This window comes from Polypterus senegalus, chromosome 16 (assembly GCF_016835505.1).
Source record: "Polypterus senegalus isolate Bchr_013 chromosome 16, ASM1683550v1, whole genome shotgun sequence".
In the NCBI taxonomy this organism is placed as follows: domain Eukaryota; kingdom Metazoa; phylum Chordata; class Cladistia; order Polypteriformes; family Polypteridae; genus Polypterus; species Polypterus senegalus.
In genome coordinates this window covers 32114600-32129260 of record NC_053169.1, presented here as the reverse complement: position 1 = coordinate 32129260, position 14661 = coordinate 32114600, and the positions used below count along the sequence as shown (strand labels likewise).

At 33.7% G+C, this 14661-nt stretch overlaps 1 protein-coding gene across 3 annotated transcripts in view; it reads left to right on the top strand.

Moving 5' to 3' along the window:
- The window catches only part of LOC120516375 (exportin-5), a 53479-nt gene that overhangs the window by 19088 nt on the left and 19730 nt on the right, over positions 1–14661 (top strand). For all 3 annotated transcript variants that reach the window (XR_005630835.1, XM_039737999.1, XM_039738000.1), the window contains exons 12-20: positions 188–278; positions 1808–1936; positions 3976–4091; positions 4607–4762; positions 6069–6110; positions 8437–8526; positions 9841–10040; positions 11574–11673; positions 12781–12962. Coding sequence is in view for 2 of the 3 variants with exons in the window: in XM_039737999.1 (XP_039593933.1) it covers positions 188–278; positions 1808–1936; positions 3976–4091; positions 4607–4762; positions 6069–6110; positions 8437–8526; positions 9841–10040; positions 11574–11673; positions 12781–12962 (1106 nt within the window). In the remaining variant the exon portion in view is untranslated. The remainder of the gene's footprint in view (positions 1–187; positions 279–1807; positions 1937–3975; positions 4092–4606; positions 4763–6068; positions 6111–8436; positions 8527–9840; positions 10041–11573; positions 11674–12780; positions 12963–14661) is intronic.

Below are 14661 nucleotides of genomic sequence, written 5' to 3'. Positions count from 1 at the left end.
CCAAGTTTGGTTCTTGCCTTGCAACTAATGTTTTTGGAATGGGTTTTTGATCTGGTGATCCTGAATGAATTATGATAGTTTTGAGAAGTAAATAAATGCTTTGTTTAATGGGCTTGGATAACAGTGTTAATATTTGACTTATTCCCATGTTTTGATTTTCATGTGATGATTTCTTCTCTGTTTTCAGGTTGGCTTTCCTTCAAAATATGATAGCCCAAGCTGTGAATATTCACGTATGGACTTTGATGGTGATGAAGATTTTAATGCATTTTTTAACTGTAAGTATTTTTAATGTTTTGATATTGGTTATTTTTTGCTAAGCCCATACAATGTTCCTGTGTGCATCATACTATGACAACGGCCAAGGATTGATAAATCTAATCACATTTTGTAAGAACACCAAAAATGAACAATTTGTGCTCACTAAAATATAAGGACACCTACATGCAGTACGTACAATTAGGAACCCCTTTTCATTAATATAAATGATGCTGCAACTCATGAATATGTACAGCATGAAACTGTGGTCATGAATCATAGTTGTTATTTGAAGAAATATCAGGGTGGGGAAAAATGTGTGATCTTATTGACTTTCACTCTGTTGTAATTGGACCATGGACTTGTGCTTTCTTTGATAATTACTGGGTTGAACAACCTCTTTTCTTCTAATTCAACCTCTGTATATTTTACATTCAGGAGAACATAAGGTTGTTCCTGAACTACAATTATGAGGCTAGTGTGGGTATTGTGTAAGGCCATGTGCTTCAAGCCCAGTGTAAAATTCACAATATCTGAAACCTTTTCCAAGACCTCTTCTGATTAGAGTCTTTCTGTAGGAAACAGTCTCTAAAATGTAATTTTACTGAGTCAGAGAATAAAGACAGGGCTGGGACCCTGTTCTTTGTGGTTTAAGCAGATAAACATGATAGGTCTGTTCCAAGGACTTTCACTTGTTCTGTTTTATCAATCCACCATCCTCGTTCCCTCTCCTTACCTCAAATGATCCCTGACAGTGGGTAAGGAAGTTAGGGTGAGAGTAGGAATTAGCATCTTGACTTGATCCATTAACTGGATCTTGTACAAAATTATATTTAGGTTGTAAAGTTGAGCCTGTTGTCTGCTGAGAGTTTTCCTTGTACTCTGGCAGAGGCGGGTTCATCTTTTCAAATTGTTTGCGTAATTGCGTGACATATTTCAAGTTGTTAGTCTGGTTTTTGTTCTAAGCCTCCCATTCTTACCTGATTAGGTCAAGAATGCCCCGAGCCGAGTCCTGTTTAAAAAAGAAATTAAGCCCTATGTCTGACTTTGGCATGTGTCTAAATGCAAACAGAATGGGAGAGAGACCAGTTGATGTGGGCCATCTTGTCTGTCTGGACAAATTTTGAATTTGATGCCTGGAGCAGGCAAATATTGTCACCCATTAACAAGATGTGTTTGAATTTCTGAGCTGATTGCTATAGCAGAGTCACTGTATTCATAGTCATATGCTTGAAAGGGATTGTATTTAAGGAAAGGGGCACCAGTGATGCTTTTCTATGCTGAGGAATTGATGTAGATGGTGCTTTGGATAGGAACTATAATAAAAATGTAACTTCTTTTCTTTGCCTAGTTAAAATATTCTTTGTTTTTTAATCTTCTGAATGTTTTATTAACTACAATGTGCTCTCCATTAATATACAAATATGTGAGTTATGAAAATTGCATAATTAGATCTGGACCACCCTATATTTTCATGAACTGACCATAACAGTAAAAATGGATGGTTTATGGATGAATTAATTTTTTTGCCATCTCTTTTTGTGATCAGCGTTCCGTGCTCAACAAGGTGAAGTGATTCGCAGTTCATGCAAGCTGGTTCCTATGGAGGCTTTCCACATGGCAGGAGAGTGGTTGCATTATCAGTTGAATACATCCATTGATGTTGGCCCAACTACTTGTGAGTTTTGAAAGTTTACTTGTTACCTTTCAGTCTGCATATACTATATTCAGCATCGTTAACAGCCAGTGTTCTAAACCAGGGGTTCTCAAACTTTTTCAGTCCAAGAACTACTTAGAAGGGATAAAAAAAAATGTACAGACCCCCTCTAAATGGAAATGCCAAACAAATGCTTTATTATAATACAATACATTGGACTCTTGAAAATAAAACACATTTTTAAATTGTTTAGATTTAGAACTGCGCTACACCACATTTTCTATATTCAGTATTTTCAATGATCATGTACCTGGTAAATTAGTGGGATAATGCGTGCTTGTCTCTTAACTGCATAGTTTCTCAATTCTGGGAGTGATAGGTAGACTTGAATCATCCTCCACATGCAAATGTGTCCTGTATTTTCTCTTGATAGCAGTCAGTGCTGAGAATGAGGACTACAAAAACCAAACTGTATATAATTATTGTCTTATTTTCCTTTTTTAGAAGGTGATGGGTTATTTTCACTTGACAATGTAGACAATTGACCATAGAATCTATCTGTAGAAGATTTTTTTTTCCTTTAAAATCTAGCCAACTAGCCTTAGTGTGACTGAGCAAAGCAGAATTATTAGTGATTGACAGTATAGACAGAATGAGTAATGCAAGGCTTCATTCATTTTTATTGGCTCAGAACATTATGGGAGTGACTGGCACAAATGTACATTTGTGTGCTTATGCTCATGCTTAATGCAAGGGGGTCTCAGCATATGTTAAAAAGGTCAGTCTTTCATATAACTATATTCCCTTTTAAAAGCTGATATGCAGGACAAAGTTGTGCAAGTTGACAGCTAGTTGGGTTTTGATTGGCTCTTAGAAAATAGTGTTTGTGGCATATGTTAATGCCGCTCCATGCTCACACAGTTTTGCTATCCAGAAAGTTTGTACATTGTTTAATGCTTCTTTGGTTTGTTTAATGAAGAACATTTTTTTTGCATTTTCATCAGATGCAATATTGTGATTATTTAAAATAAGTGAAATGGAGAATAAAAGAGAAGAGACTAACTAGACGGATAGCACACTAAGTGTATGTGATATTTAGGAATTACCAAATTTTGCTAGTTATTTTGAGGACTCCTTTGCCAAGTATAAACCCAACTTTGCGAAACACTGTTTTAAACACCAGGTTAGACCAAAAATGATACTCCAATGGTTTTCTTGAGAAAGATGTACAAAATAACATGTTTATTTTCCAATTGGCCCATACTACCAATTATTTTTAGCATCTTTAATTTGTTGGAATGGCTGTCACTATACCAGACAAAGTAGTGTATAGTTGCTCTATACTCTACTTGGATTTAAAAATTGTATTTGGTTTAGTTCTCCCAGTTATATACCTTTTTATAAACCTTATTTTTTGTTAAGAAATCTTCTATTAGTATTAACTGAATTGGAAAGATATATTGTTTCAAGCAATAACCCAGTATTTAAAATCAGTACTTAGAGCTGAATTTTACTTTGAGAATGTGTTTAATTTTGATTTTTTGGTTTTTGAAATGGCATTTTTGTGAATTAAGCAATCTGTAACTGTTATAACTTTGATGTGCAGAATGGTATCCAGTTTTTTAAAATAAAGATGTTGGACAAATATTCATAATTGTGGTGCCCTGATATCTTCTTAACCTTTATTGAATGTCATTTACACTGTCTTTTTGAATAAAATGTTAAATGCAGTTAGTTTATCTTTATAACAAAATAAGTAATTATTATTTTTAAGCATCTGTACAGACAACACATGAATATGACATATGTGTAAGCTTCATGTTCACGTGTAACCAGTATAGATTTTTAAAAGCTTAAGCTTTTAGCACGAGCAGCTGTAGAGTTAACTCAATTTGATGGTATTTATAAAAAATAAACTGAAAATTGTATTTTTTTCTGTTTTCATGCTGTGTTTATTATAATCAGATTAATATTAATTAAAGGCTTGTTTATTTTTGTGTGAGTTATTGAATAGGTGATGATAGAGGGAAATACAATTAACTGTTTGCATTCCCCCACAGCTAAAACTGCAGAATGGTTGTGCTCAATATTTTCTCCATCATATGTTCAATGGGATGCCATGACATTTTTCACAGAGAGTGTGGTCTGTCAGTTATTCAGGGTTGTGGACAAAGAGGTAGGTAGCTGTAGTTTTTAATTTTTAGATTGGAAATGTAATTTTAAAGATGTTTACTTGGAATTGCTTACTTTTTATGTTGCAAGTATGAATATGTCAAACTGTAGACTGATGTCTTGTTTAAAACTTGTTCCTGTCTTGTGCCCAATGTTACTGGGATATTCCATTGGTCTCCTTCAAACCTCAGTTGGGTTATGTTGTCTTGAAAATGGATGTTTGGGTAATAGATATCCATAACTTCAAATTATTTAGCACATCAGTGAAATACAATTGTACTGATAGAATTGCTTTAGAATTTTGTTCAGCAAATGTCTTAATGCCTTAATACATAATCTTAATGTCTTTAAGTAGGAGACCAAAAAATCATTATAGTGTACTGCAAATTGTTTCTAGTAAATGTAGCTGTAGTTGTAAAATTTTGAGTTTGATTCGCATTAATGTTTGCTTATGCTACACAAATACACAATAATGATCAGGAAAATAAAAAGTGTACCTATCCTATGTTTTCTTCAAAGGCACTTCCATTAGATGATGGAGTAAAACTGCTGCAGGAAGTTCTGAATTATGAAACAAGAGATCCACTGATACTTTCTTGTGTTTTGACAAATGTATCCACATTTTTCCCATTTGTTAAATACCGCACAGAATTTCTTCCTCAGGTTTTGTCTAAGGTAAGTCTTTCTGGTAATGTTAAATGTAACTGCATATTGAATTTTCTTTGCTTCTAGGAACTGAAAACAAAACAAAAATCCCCCCCAAAAATTTTATATTTCAAATTTATTCTTTAGATGATGGTACTGTTATTTACAGTATAGAATTTTAATTATTATAGAAAAGCTTCAGTTAACTTTAAATGTTGGAATTCTTTAAATGAAACCATTACTAAATAAGATGCATGTCATTATATTTGTATTTGGGGGTGAAACAGCTACAGAGGCGATATGATTTTCATATTCAGCTTTATCAGTTGAGAATTTAAAGAAATACTCCACTCAAAAATTTTTTGTTTAAATATAACCCTATGTGCTTTGTAGTGACGGATGAGAAAAAAATTGATTTGCTTGTTTTCTTGCAGAATGTGCGAAAAATGTTTATGACATAATGGAACAACAGTAGTGGCAAGTCCTGTCCATTGACGAACAATGTGAAAACATCCCTGAAATTTTTTTTGAATGTTTTATGTCACTCATATTGTATAAACCACAAGTCCATTATCGGTTCATATAATTTAAATGTGCAAAATATGTACATTTTTTTGCTAAAATATTAACAGTTACTTCCTGAAAACTCACCTCAACAGGAAAGATGTGTTTCCCACAATACTGTACATTTGAACTTATGATCCGCTTTACCCCCTCATTCATTGGTGAAGAATCAAATCTTTAGTTGCTCAGAACTTGTCAAAATTATAGTTCTGTTATGTCATAAGCATTAAAAATGTAAAAATTTAAAATGTTTCACGGCCTTCACTACAAAGCACAGTGGGGGGAGTAATGTCTAACAAAATATTGTTTTTGGTGAAGTATTCCTTTAAGAAAACTGTAGTTTACACAGCTGAAATTGTGATGGTATTTTGTCATTTACAGATAAGATTTCAGTGTGTTCTGACAAAAAAAAAAAAAATAAAATAGATTTTTTTTTTTTCATTATTTAATTCATTGGTATTTAAAGTGTGTTTTTCAAATAGTGTATTGTCTGCCTGGGCATTGAAAACCCAATGTTATTTCACATAACTAATGTGAATTGATTCAAGTAAACATTTAAGGTCCTTTCTGAATATTTCATGGTATGTGTCAACACAAAACAATATTTGAATTAGTCTTCAGTTTTTTAAACTTTTTTTTCTTCATTTATATCCCATTTAATTTTATGCAAAATGTTTTTGTTGAATAAAGTAAGGGTACAAATAATTTTTAATACAGAATTTTCACTAAATCATGTGTGTTAACTAAAAAATACCTTTTATTTACCTTATAGCTATTTGCATCAGTAACATTTGAGGTGATTGAAGAAAGCAAGGTAGGCATTATTATTCACAAAGGAATATAGTGCTTTTATTTGTTTAATAAATACGCTGTTTGTTTTACTGATGTGTAATTGATATCTAAACTGTTTTGATTTTTGTTTTTTAAGATCATTAAATAAAAATAGCAAATGCATATAGAAGTATGAAATGCAACGTTTTTCATTATACTTGAGTAAATTCATAAAGATTCAGCTAAGTAGTTTAACAATGAACTGTGGCATACAAATTTATATAATGCAATGTTGAATATCAGTATTTCTGCCATTTAGGTAATATATTTGGTTTATTTAAAGTGTAATTGTAGTTTCAAACTACTGTATATCCTTACCTTAAAAGCTTCTAGGGAAGGACCTATTTATAACATGTATAGGTATCTTGTCTGCTTGCTAGTGTAAAGGAATTTATTGTATTTAGAGAAGATCTGTATGGTTTTCTTACTAATTATTTTGAATTTTATTTAGCTAACAACATAATTTTTTTCATACTACACATACATGTTTACAGTAAAATGTAGTGCTTATTTTGGGAATGTGCAAATACCATATTTTAGTAATGTTATTTTACTGGAATATCTAGGAATAAAGGTTTTGTTTAACAGGATTCTAGTTAGCTATACTGAGTATATGTACAAGTGATGGACTTAGCACTTGTAACCGTTAAACTAGGAAGTCATGTGAAAGTGATTAGTATGAGTATTTGCTGCAGCTAGATTTAGGAATGTTTGATTAGAGTCATAGAGTCATAGAGTCAGAGTAAATTTAGTTTTTTTTTTATATGCAAATAATTGAAGACTCTTTAAAATTTATTTCTAAGTAGCACGCACAGTTAAATTTATGTATATGCTGTCCAGGTGTAGTACTATCAAGGCTTTGTGTACTTCAAAAACTAAAACTGTACCTTTTTATTTTAGAAGTATAGGTTTATAGGCTTTATTATTGTCACTTTTATAGAGTATATTGAAATTCTCTGTTACTTGCGGGTGGTAATCAAAATGCAACATAACTCTTGTCCATTATTAGTGAGTAACATCCTTACCATGAGGGTTTTGTCTTGCTTACATTAAAAAAAATTCCAGAACACAGTTTATAATACCGTATACCATTAGGAAACATTAATTTAGCAGATTTAAAAAAAGTATTATGTAATAACAGTCAAAAAGTAAATATGCTCATTGGCCTCTTAAGCCTAACAGCTGATGATGACTGAAATAAATAATGCTGGCAAACTATCCAATTTCAGAATTAACTTGCTTAAAACTCAGGAGATGTTCAACAACAGTGCACAATCACAACAAAACAAAACACAAAATTAAACCTTTAATTGAGTCCATTATCTATCTCTCTATCTGCACTCACCAGCCACTTTATTAGGTACACCTGTTCAACTGTGTGTTAACGCAAATATCTAATCAGCTAATCATATTGCAACAACTCGGTGCATTTAGGCATGAAGACATTATCAAGATTGACCTGCTGAAGTTCAAACTGAGCATGATATTGGGGAAGAAAGGTGATTTAAGTGACTTTGAAACGTGGCATGGCTGTTGGTGTCAAATGGGCTGGTCTGAGTATTTCAGAAACTGCCTATCTACTGGGATTTTTACACACAACAAACTCTAGGGTTTACAGAGAATAATCCGAAAAAAAGAAAATATTCAGTGAATAGCAGTTATTTGGGCGAAAATGCCTTGTTGAAGCCAAATGCTAAAATACATAGACAAGCAAGAATGAATTCTGAATGTAGAGAAACTGAGTTGTAGACAAACACGATAGTGCAAATGCATGCAAGACAAAGTCCAGGATACAGAATGTAAGAATGTCCCAGAGAGAGAAATTCGTGGTGTGAAATGGGTGAAATTTCTGACCATAAGAAAGCATTGCTTTTACATCCATACATTAGTGTTTCTTTGAAGACCACTACTTACCAAGGTCAGTGTTGTGATCAATGTCAATCTGTATTTGTAATATTGAAAACAAAAGAATGTATTGCCAAAATAGAAAAATTCAGCTTACTCTGGTTGAGCCATCAGAAGTATCAAAATTGATTCTAACTTCTTTTAGAAAACATAAGAAGTATCAACAGCTCCTTAACTTTAACTTGTGTGTTTTTTTTAGGACTATAGGTCCATGTTTTTAACTAGTTAAAGAATAATAAATCGGGATGTAGAGCAATTGGTTGTCGTAACTAAAGTTGTTCTGTTTGCCACAATTTTTTAAATTATGTTTTTGATTAGATCTGTATGCACAGGGAAATCATATATATTGTTGGTTTGCATTGCTTTGCTAAAAAATAATATATATACATTATTTTTCATTATAGGCTCCCAGAACTCGAGCTGTGAAAAATGTGCGAAGGCATGCATGTTCCTCCATTATAAAGATGTGCAGAGATTATCCACAGCTAATACACGTATGTCATTTTTATGAATAGGCATTCTGTTTATTTGACTTTGCTCCTAAATGTTTGTTTGACTCTCTTCTAATTTTCTGAATTTTATTTTTGCTTGGCTTTAAATATTTATTTTCTGCCATATCTTGATTTTTTGTATTTCTTTTATTCATGTTATGATTCATAATACATTATTATAGCTCAGGTGATGTTTTTGTCCTATGATTATCATAGTTTAACAGTAATATTCTTGGAACTGCATTGTTACAGTTTTCTAGATTGTTGCACGCAACTTAGAATGTGTCTTTGCTTTATGATGCCCTGGTTATGTGTTGTAAAGGAGTTTAGTCTTTCTAGTGCCTATGCATTGTGTGTGTAGGTACTCCAATTTTTCTACATATTTTGATTTTTAAAATCTAAGCCTTTTGAGATATGTCATTAATCTTCTTGAAAATGTTCTTGAAAGAAAATTTCTCAATGGTGTATTCTGCTCAGTGCATTATAGTGTTGTAGTATGTTTTATCTCAGCATATGAATGTTGATCTAATTGCAATCTAGTGAATCCTGTGTAATGACCTTTCAAGACAAATTCCAGAGTGGTTACTCTGATCTAAATGCATACACAGTACTGCTCTACCCTTTGTGCCCTGAAGAGATACAAGGAAAATATGAAGCACTTCTTTTCTAGTACATTTGCTGCCAGCAGAGGTCTTACACATTGTGTAATTTGTGCTGTCTCTCCACACAACATAATGTAAATCACAAAATCATGTAAACCTCTTTAGAAAAGGCTTTGCAAGACTCTGCATCATTGATAAAAGAGCAGAGTTAGTAACTTTTTTTTGCTTTAATGTACTGTATCACTTAGCTGGTCTAGATCGAAACCTAGCACCTTTTGAGAATTTGGAACACTAAGTCGTAAGGCAAAACTAACAAAAATATAATGCATAAACACATGTTTATTTTATAGAAAGGAATTGTTTTATTAATTGGGTTTAATTCATGCCACAGCTGTAGTATAAAAAAATATGATTTTCTAGTCATTTAGACGGCATGGACTCTGATGTGAGTCCTGTGTTTTGGAGCCTTGAGGTTTGATTAGAAGTTAGCCCTTATTTGACAACTAAGTATATTGTGGTAAATGATTCACATCAGATTTGTGATCCAAATGTGTTAGGATTGTAGTACACTTACACATATTGATAAAACCCATAGTTGTACAATGATATATTTTGAATATATGGCTTCAAGCACATTTCACTATTTTCTTTCCCTTTTTGTCATTGCAGTAGATTTGGAAATGACATTTGTGTCCTTTTCTTTATCCTTTTCTAGCCCTGTTTTGATATGCTTTATAACCATGTGAAGCAACTGTTTTCAAATGAAATGCTCCTGACACAGATGGAGAAGTGTGCATTAATGGAGGCACTTGTCCTTGTCAGTAATCAGTTCAAGTGTTATGAGAAGCAGAAGATATTCTTAGAGGAACTAATGGGAGCTGTCTCCACACGATGGCTGTCTGGTGAAATGACACAGTATGTTCTAAAAATTAAAATATTGATCTTAACCAAATGTGAATAGTTATTATTGTTGGTTAGAGTGATTTGAGAAATAACACAGTGGAATCATAATGCACATTATTTTCTGGACCATTTGATGCATTAAATAGCATTATAAATAGGCCTCGGATTACAAAGTAAGATAAAATCTAATATAGAATGATTATGATTTTTCACTTACTTTCAGTTTCACATCTCTGTTGAATTAAGATACTGGAAAGTATAGTTTTTGGGAGTAGAGAAGGAGAAAGGCAGAGAGAGCTAAGTAAATTGTAAATAACTGACATTGATCTTTCCAGATATTTTTCTTAGATATGCATTGATTGACTCACTAGCTTTTGTAATAGATTGATTTTTCACATTTTGCAACAGATGTATATGTCAGTTTTTTATTTTCTGGTAGTTTAATATTAGCAAGGCGTATGCATGTTATTGGAAAGCAAGTATATAAAAAAGAAAAAACAGCTAACAAGTGTGCATCTTTCAGTAGTACACCATAATTAGGACCCTGTTCATACTACTGCATTTTTATTTAAAAACACATACATTTGTCTGTGGTTTCATCTTTTGTCCGCACTACCCCAACATTTTTGAACCCTAAAAACAAAGGCTTTTAAAAACCCTGTCCAGAGTCTGATACTTTCGTAAACATAGCATCAGTGTTGTGGGGTTAATGAGCAAAAACTTAATTTTCCGAATGCGACACTTTAATCATACTCTGATTGGTTTGTAGTTGTTTCGTGGCCCTTCCCTAATTGGATTCTGCTCATTACAATGTCTCATTCACTAGTTTCAACATAGCAGGCATTGGAAGAGTCACTTTCCATAGTGCTTGCTTTAGATGCATACAGGTAAGCAATGCAACATCTAAATTGGGGTTTGAAGAAGTTTAAATGCTGGACCTATGAGTAAAAGCCAACTTACTTACTGTTTACTATAGTTTGACGGTTTGTGGTGTTACCGTTGTAGTGAAAAATTCAGAGCCCCATGAAAATCAGACTGTACAATTAAATAACTTGGTAGACAGGCTCAAATCAACATTTATTGCTTAAACTTAATCTTTTCAATACTGAGGAGCGCATTCTGCAATAAAATTAATAAGACACTTAATGAAGTTGTTTGATATTACAGGACAAAGAGCCACGAAAGCACAATGCAGTAAAGCAAGTTCACACCACAATGTTGATGCTGTGTTTATGAATGTTTCTGGCTCTGAAGACAGTTTTTAAAAGTCTTCATTTTCAGGGGCCATAAATGTATTCGTATTAAATGAAAATGTAGTAGTTTGGACAGGGGCTAAATCACATCTTGCAAGTGAGGTGTGTAGTTTTTATTGTTTATGCTTCATTTGTTGTGTTTGCAGAATGTATGCTTAATCTATAAATATTTCATTATATATTAGTTTTTACATTACTTAAATTGTTTGTCTAGCTACTGAAAAATTCTGTCAGTTTTATTTTTAAATAATTTGAAACTAGAACACATATGGTAATCTTTTATTTGAGCCAGAGTGCTTTCGGATCCTGGAATGTTTGTCTCCTTTGTTGGTGCTGACCAGACAATAACTGATCCTATCACAGATGATCCGTGCGGAATCAACAGATCAAGGGTAAGTCAGTTATTTTTTATATTTTGTTTTAAAACATGTTACATATTTCATCAGTTGATCTATTTTAAATTGTGTAGTTTTTGAATAACTAAATGTTTTAGTTAGTGAATAGCCCAATATGTGCCTGGGCTGTGAAATATGTTTAACCATGGGTTAATTTAAACAATTGTTTTTAGACTATGTTCCCTTGATTGTCTGTGCTGTTTTGTGTTTACAGACTATGTTGCCCAAACCAGACACAGACAAATGCAGGACACAAGTTAAAAACACACGCTTTACCCTCGGGCAAAATGCTTCCCCATCTCCCACCTGTACAGCACAGTTCCAAAGCACCAACACACAGTACCCAGCACTTTCCTTTCTCTTCTCTTCACTCTCTCTTTGCCTCCACTCCTCCTCCAGCGAGCTTTGCCCACCTCCTCCCGACTCTGGCTGTTGGAGTAGTGGTGGCTGGAAGTGGTCCAGGTGTCCGGTAATCATCTTCTGGCAGCACTTCCGGGTGTGGCGGAAGTGCTGCACCAAACGTCTCAACAGTTCCAGCAGCACCCCCTGGCGGCACACACAGAACCCAACAGGGCTGTGCCAAACTCCAATGCCCATGGAGCCCTTTGAGTGTCTGTGGTGCCGCTGCAACCCAGGGGGGCTGCCACATAGTGCTCCAGGGGAGGTTATGCCCTGAATAAGCGCTCTCCACCGGTCCTCCCACTGTCGAGGCATCCTGGCTGGGCAAGGGCCCTGGCTGTCCAACACAGTTTCAAAATACTGGGCTGTGGATGGTGTGCTGTGCAGAATGTCGAATTGTATTATAGTTTGTATGTATCATCATAACTTTGTAAAATGTCAGGAACATAGAATGTATTAAACTTTCCTTGTTTTACCCCATGTCAGAAAGAATATAGTGGACCCAATAATCAACAATGATTAATTATTGAGGATTTTGCTAATGTTGATGGTTAAATCAATTTACTTTCAGAATTTGTAGGGTGAAACTTTACTTTCTTTTGCATTCTCCTTTTACCCCTATCTACCTAGATCACCATATCTTGTTGATTTAGAAGTAATAAACAGTAAAAGTTCAGTTCTACTCTATTTCCCCTTCTGCTGTAGATAAGCTTTTGTGTGTACACGATTCTGGGCGTAGTGAAACGGGCCCGGTGGCCTCGTGAACTGGAAGAAGCCAAAGCTGGAGGATTTGTGGTCGGGTACGCCCCCAACGGCAATCCGATCTTCCGCAACCCCTGCAGCGAGCAGGTTGGAAAACTTCTCGACAACTTGCTCGCTCTCATAAGGTGGGTCGAGTTGGACGTGAGTACTATAGCGCTTTACAGTGTCTTTTAAGTGTTCTCAGAACGCAGTCTTCCATTTTGAAACAGTGGGAGAACGGGCTGAGTGCACAATGCAGTACTATTTTCTACTTTTGTAAGTGGGCAGTAGTACTGAACAATAAAATGATTTTAAGGCTTATCCTTAATGATTTTCACTTTAAGTTTCCTAGGTCACGTATTTCCATTTTAAGTAGTGGGAGCACGTGCTGGGGACTTTCAATCCAAAGTAGAATTTCCTCCTGTTATGGTTTCAGTGGGAGTTAGTGCTGTACATGTAGATATACCCAGATAATTTTACTATTCCTGTTTTATTTTCATAATATGTCAATTTTTAATTTTGAAAGATTAATCAGTCTTATCGTATGTTTTATTTGCTAGCTTTTTTTATTTTTTATTTATTTATTTTTTAACTACATTCCTACAGCAAAATATTCCTACACCTCCAAATGTTTATAATGGTGAGAAGAATATACAGACTAAACCATATGAAGATATGTTTCTTTTTAAGACAATTATCCAAAGATTTTCTGGAAGATTCACTAATGAAAAATAATTATACATTTCTCTATCAAAATGTTTAGTTTAGTCTTTCGAAGAAAAAGATTATGAATGCAGTAAATGTGAGCGTGTTTCCATTGCTCTTCTGTGCTAGTTATGGATGACAGCTTCAAGCAGCACCTCCTTTTCTCTTACAATTAGTGATGTCACAATGCATTGTATTTTGGACATGGATGCCATCTTTACAGGATTGTACTGGTTTGTTTGCCATAAGGATCAATAATGCAAGAATCTGCTATGCTTTTTAAAAAACAAAAGCTAATAGACAAAGGAATGGAAAAGGAACAAACTGAACTTGGTGCAAGGCAATGCTATTTAAACAAGTTGACCTTAATAACCAATGTGGATAAATATGACTTGCCAGCCAAACAATGGCTAAGACAAGCTAACTCTTCAGACAGTTGTTTTCTGTTGTATTTATTTATTCAATTAGCTATTTTTAGGTTTTCTTATATTCCTTTTAGAAAAGATTGATATTCAATAAAAAAGTGTTTTTCATCAACTTCCAGTTTTTATAATTTAGTTTAATACCTTACATAACCTTTTAAACAACTGGGCAAAAATTTAAAGGGGAAAAAAATGTGGTATTTAGCCCAGTGTTTTCTGAAATTTTGTGTCAGCAAAGAATTTTCATATTGATGCATTTCAAGACTGTACTTGAAATTAAAATTCCATATTCTCCGACAATACAGAAAATTAATAATATCTGGGACCTACTCTAATCAATCATTTTTTAGTCAGAATACACTTTGAAACAGTCCTGCTTTGGCTGTCAGAATCTACGGATCTAGGTAGAAATAGTTATAAGTTTAGCGTATGGCTTACTGTACAAAAATGATAGCTGTGCTTATGAAAACAAAATAAAATAATCCTCATTGGGTTTTTATATGTTTAATAGATAAAGCTGCTTGAAGTATACCATACAATTTTTGGCTTTTAATTCAGTTTGGTGCAAAAAACTTAAAAGTAATTGTAGGAAAGTACTTTTATTTGAGATTTGACTGGTAGTCGAGGAAGTAGAGTAGTAAGGTTATTGGACACCCTGTAACAGGTGATAGCTTTATGTAATTCCATCTTAAATATTTACACTTATTACAACCACAAC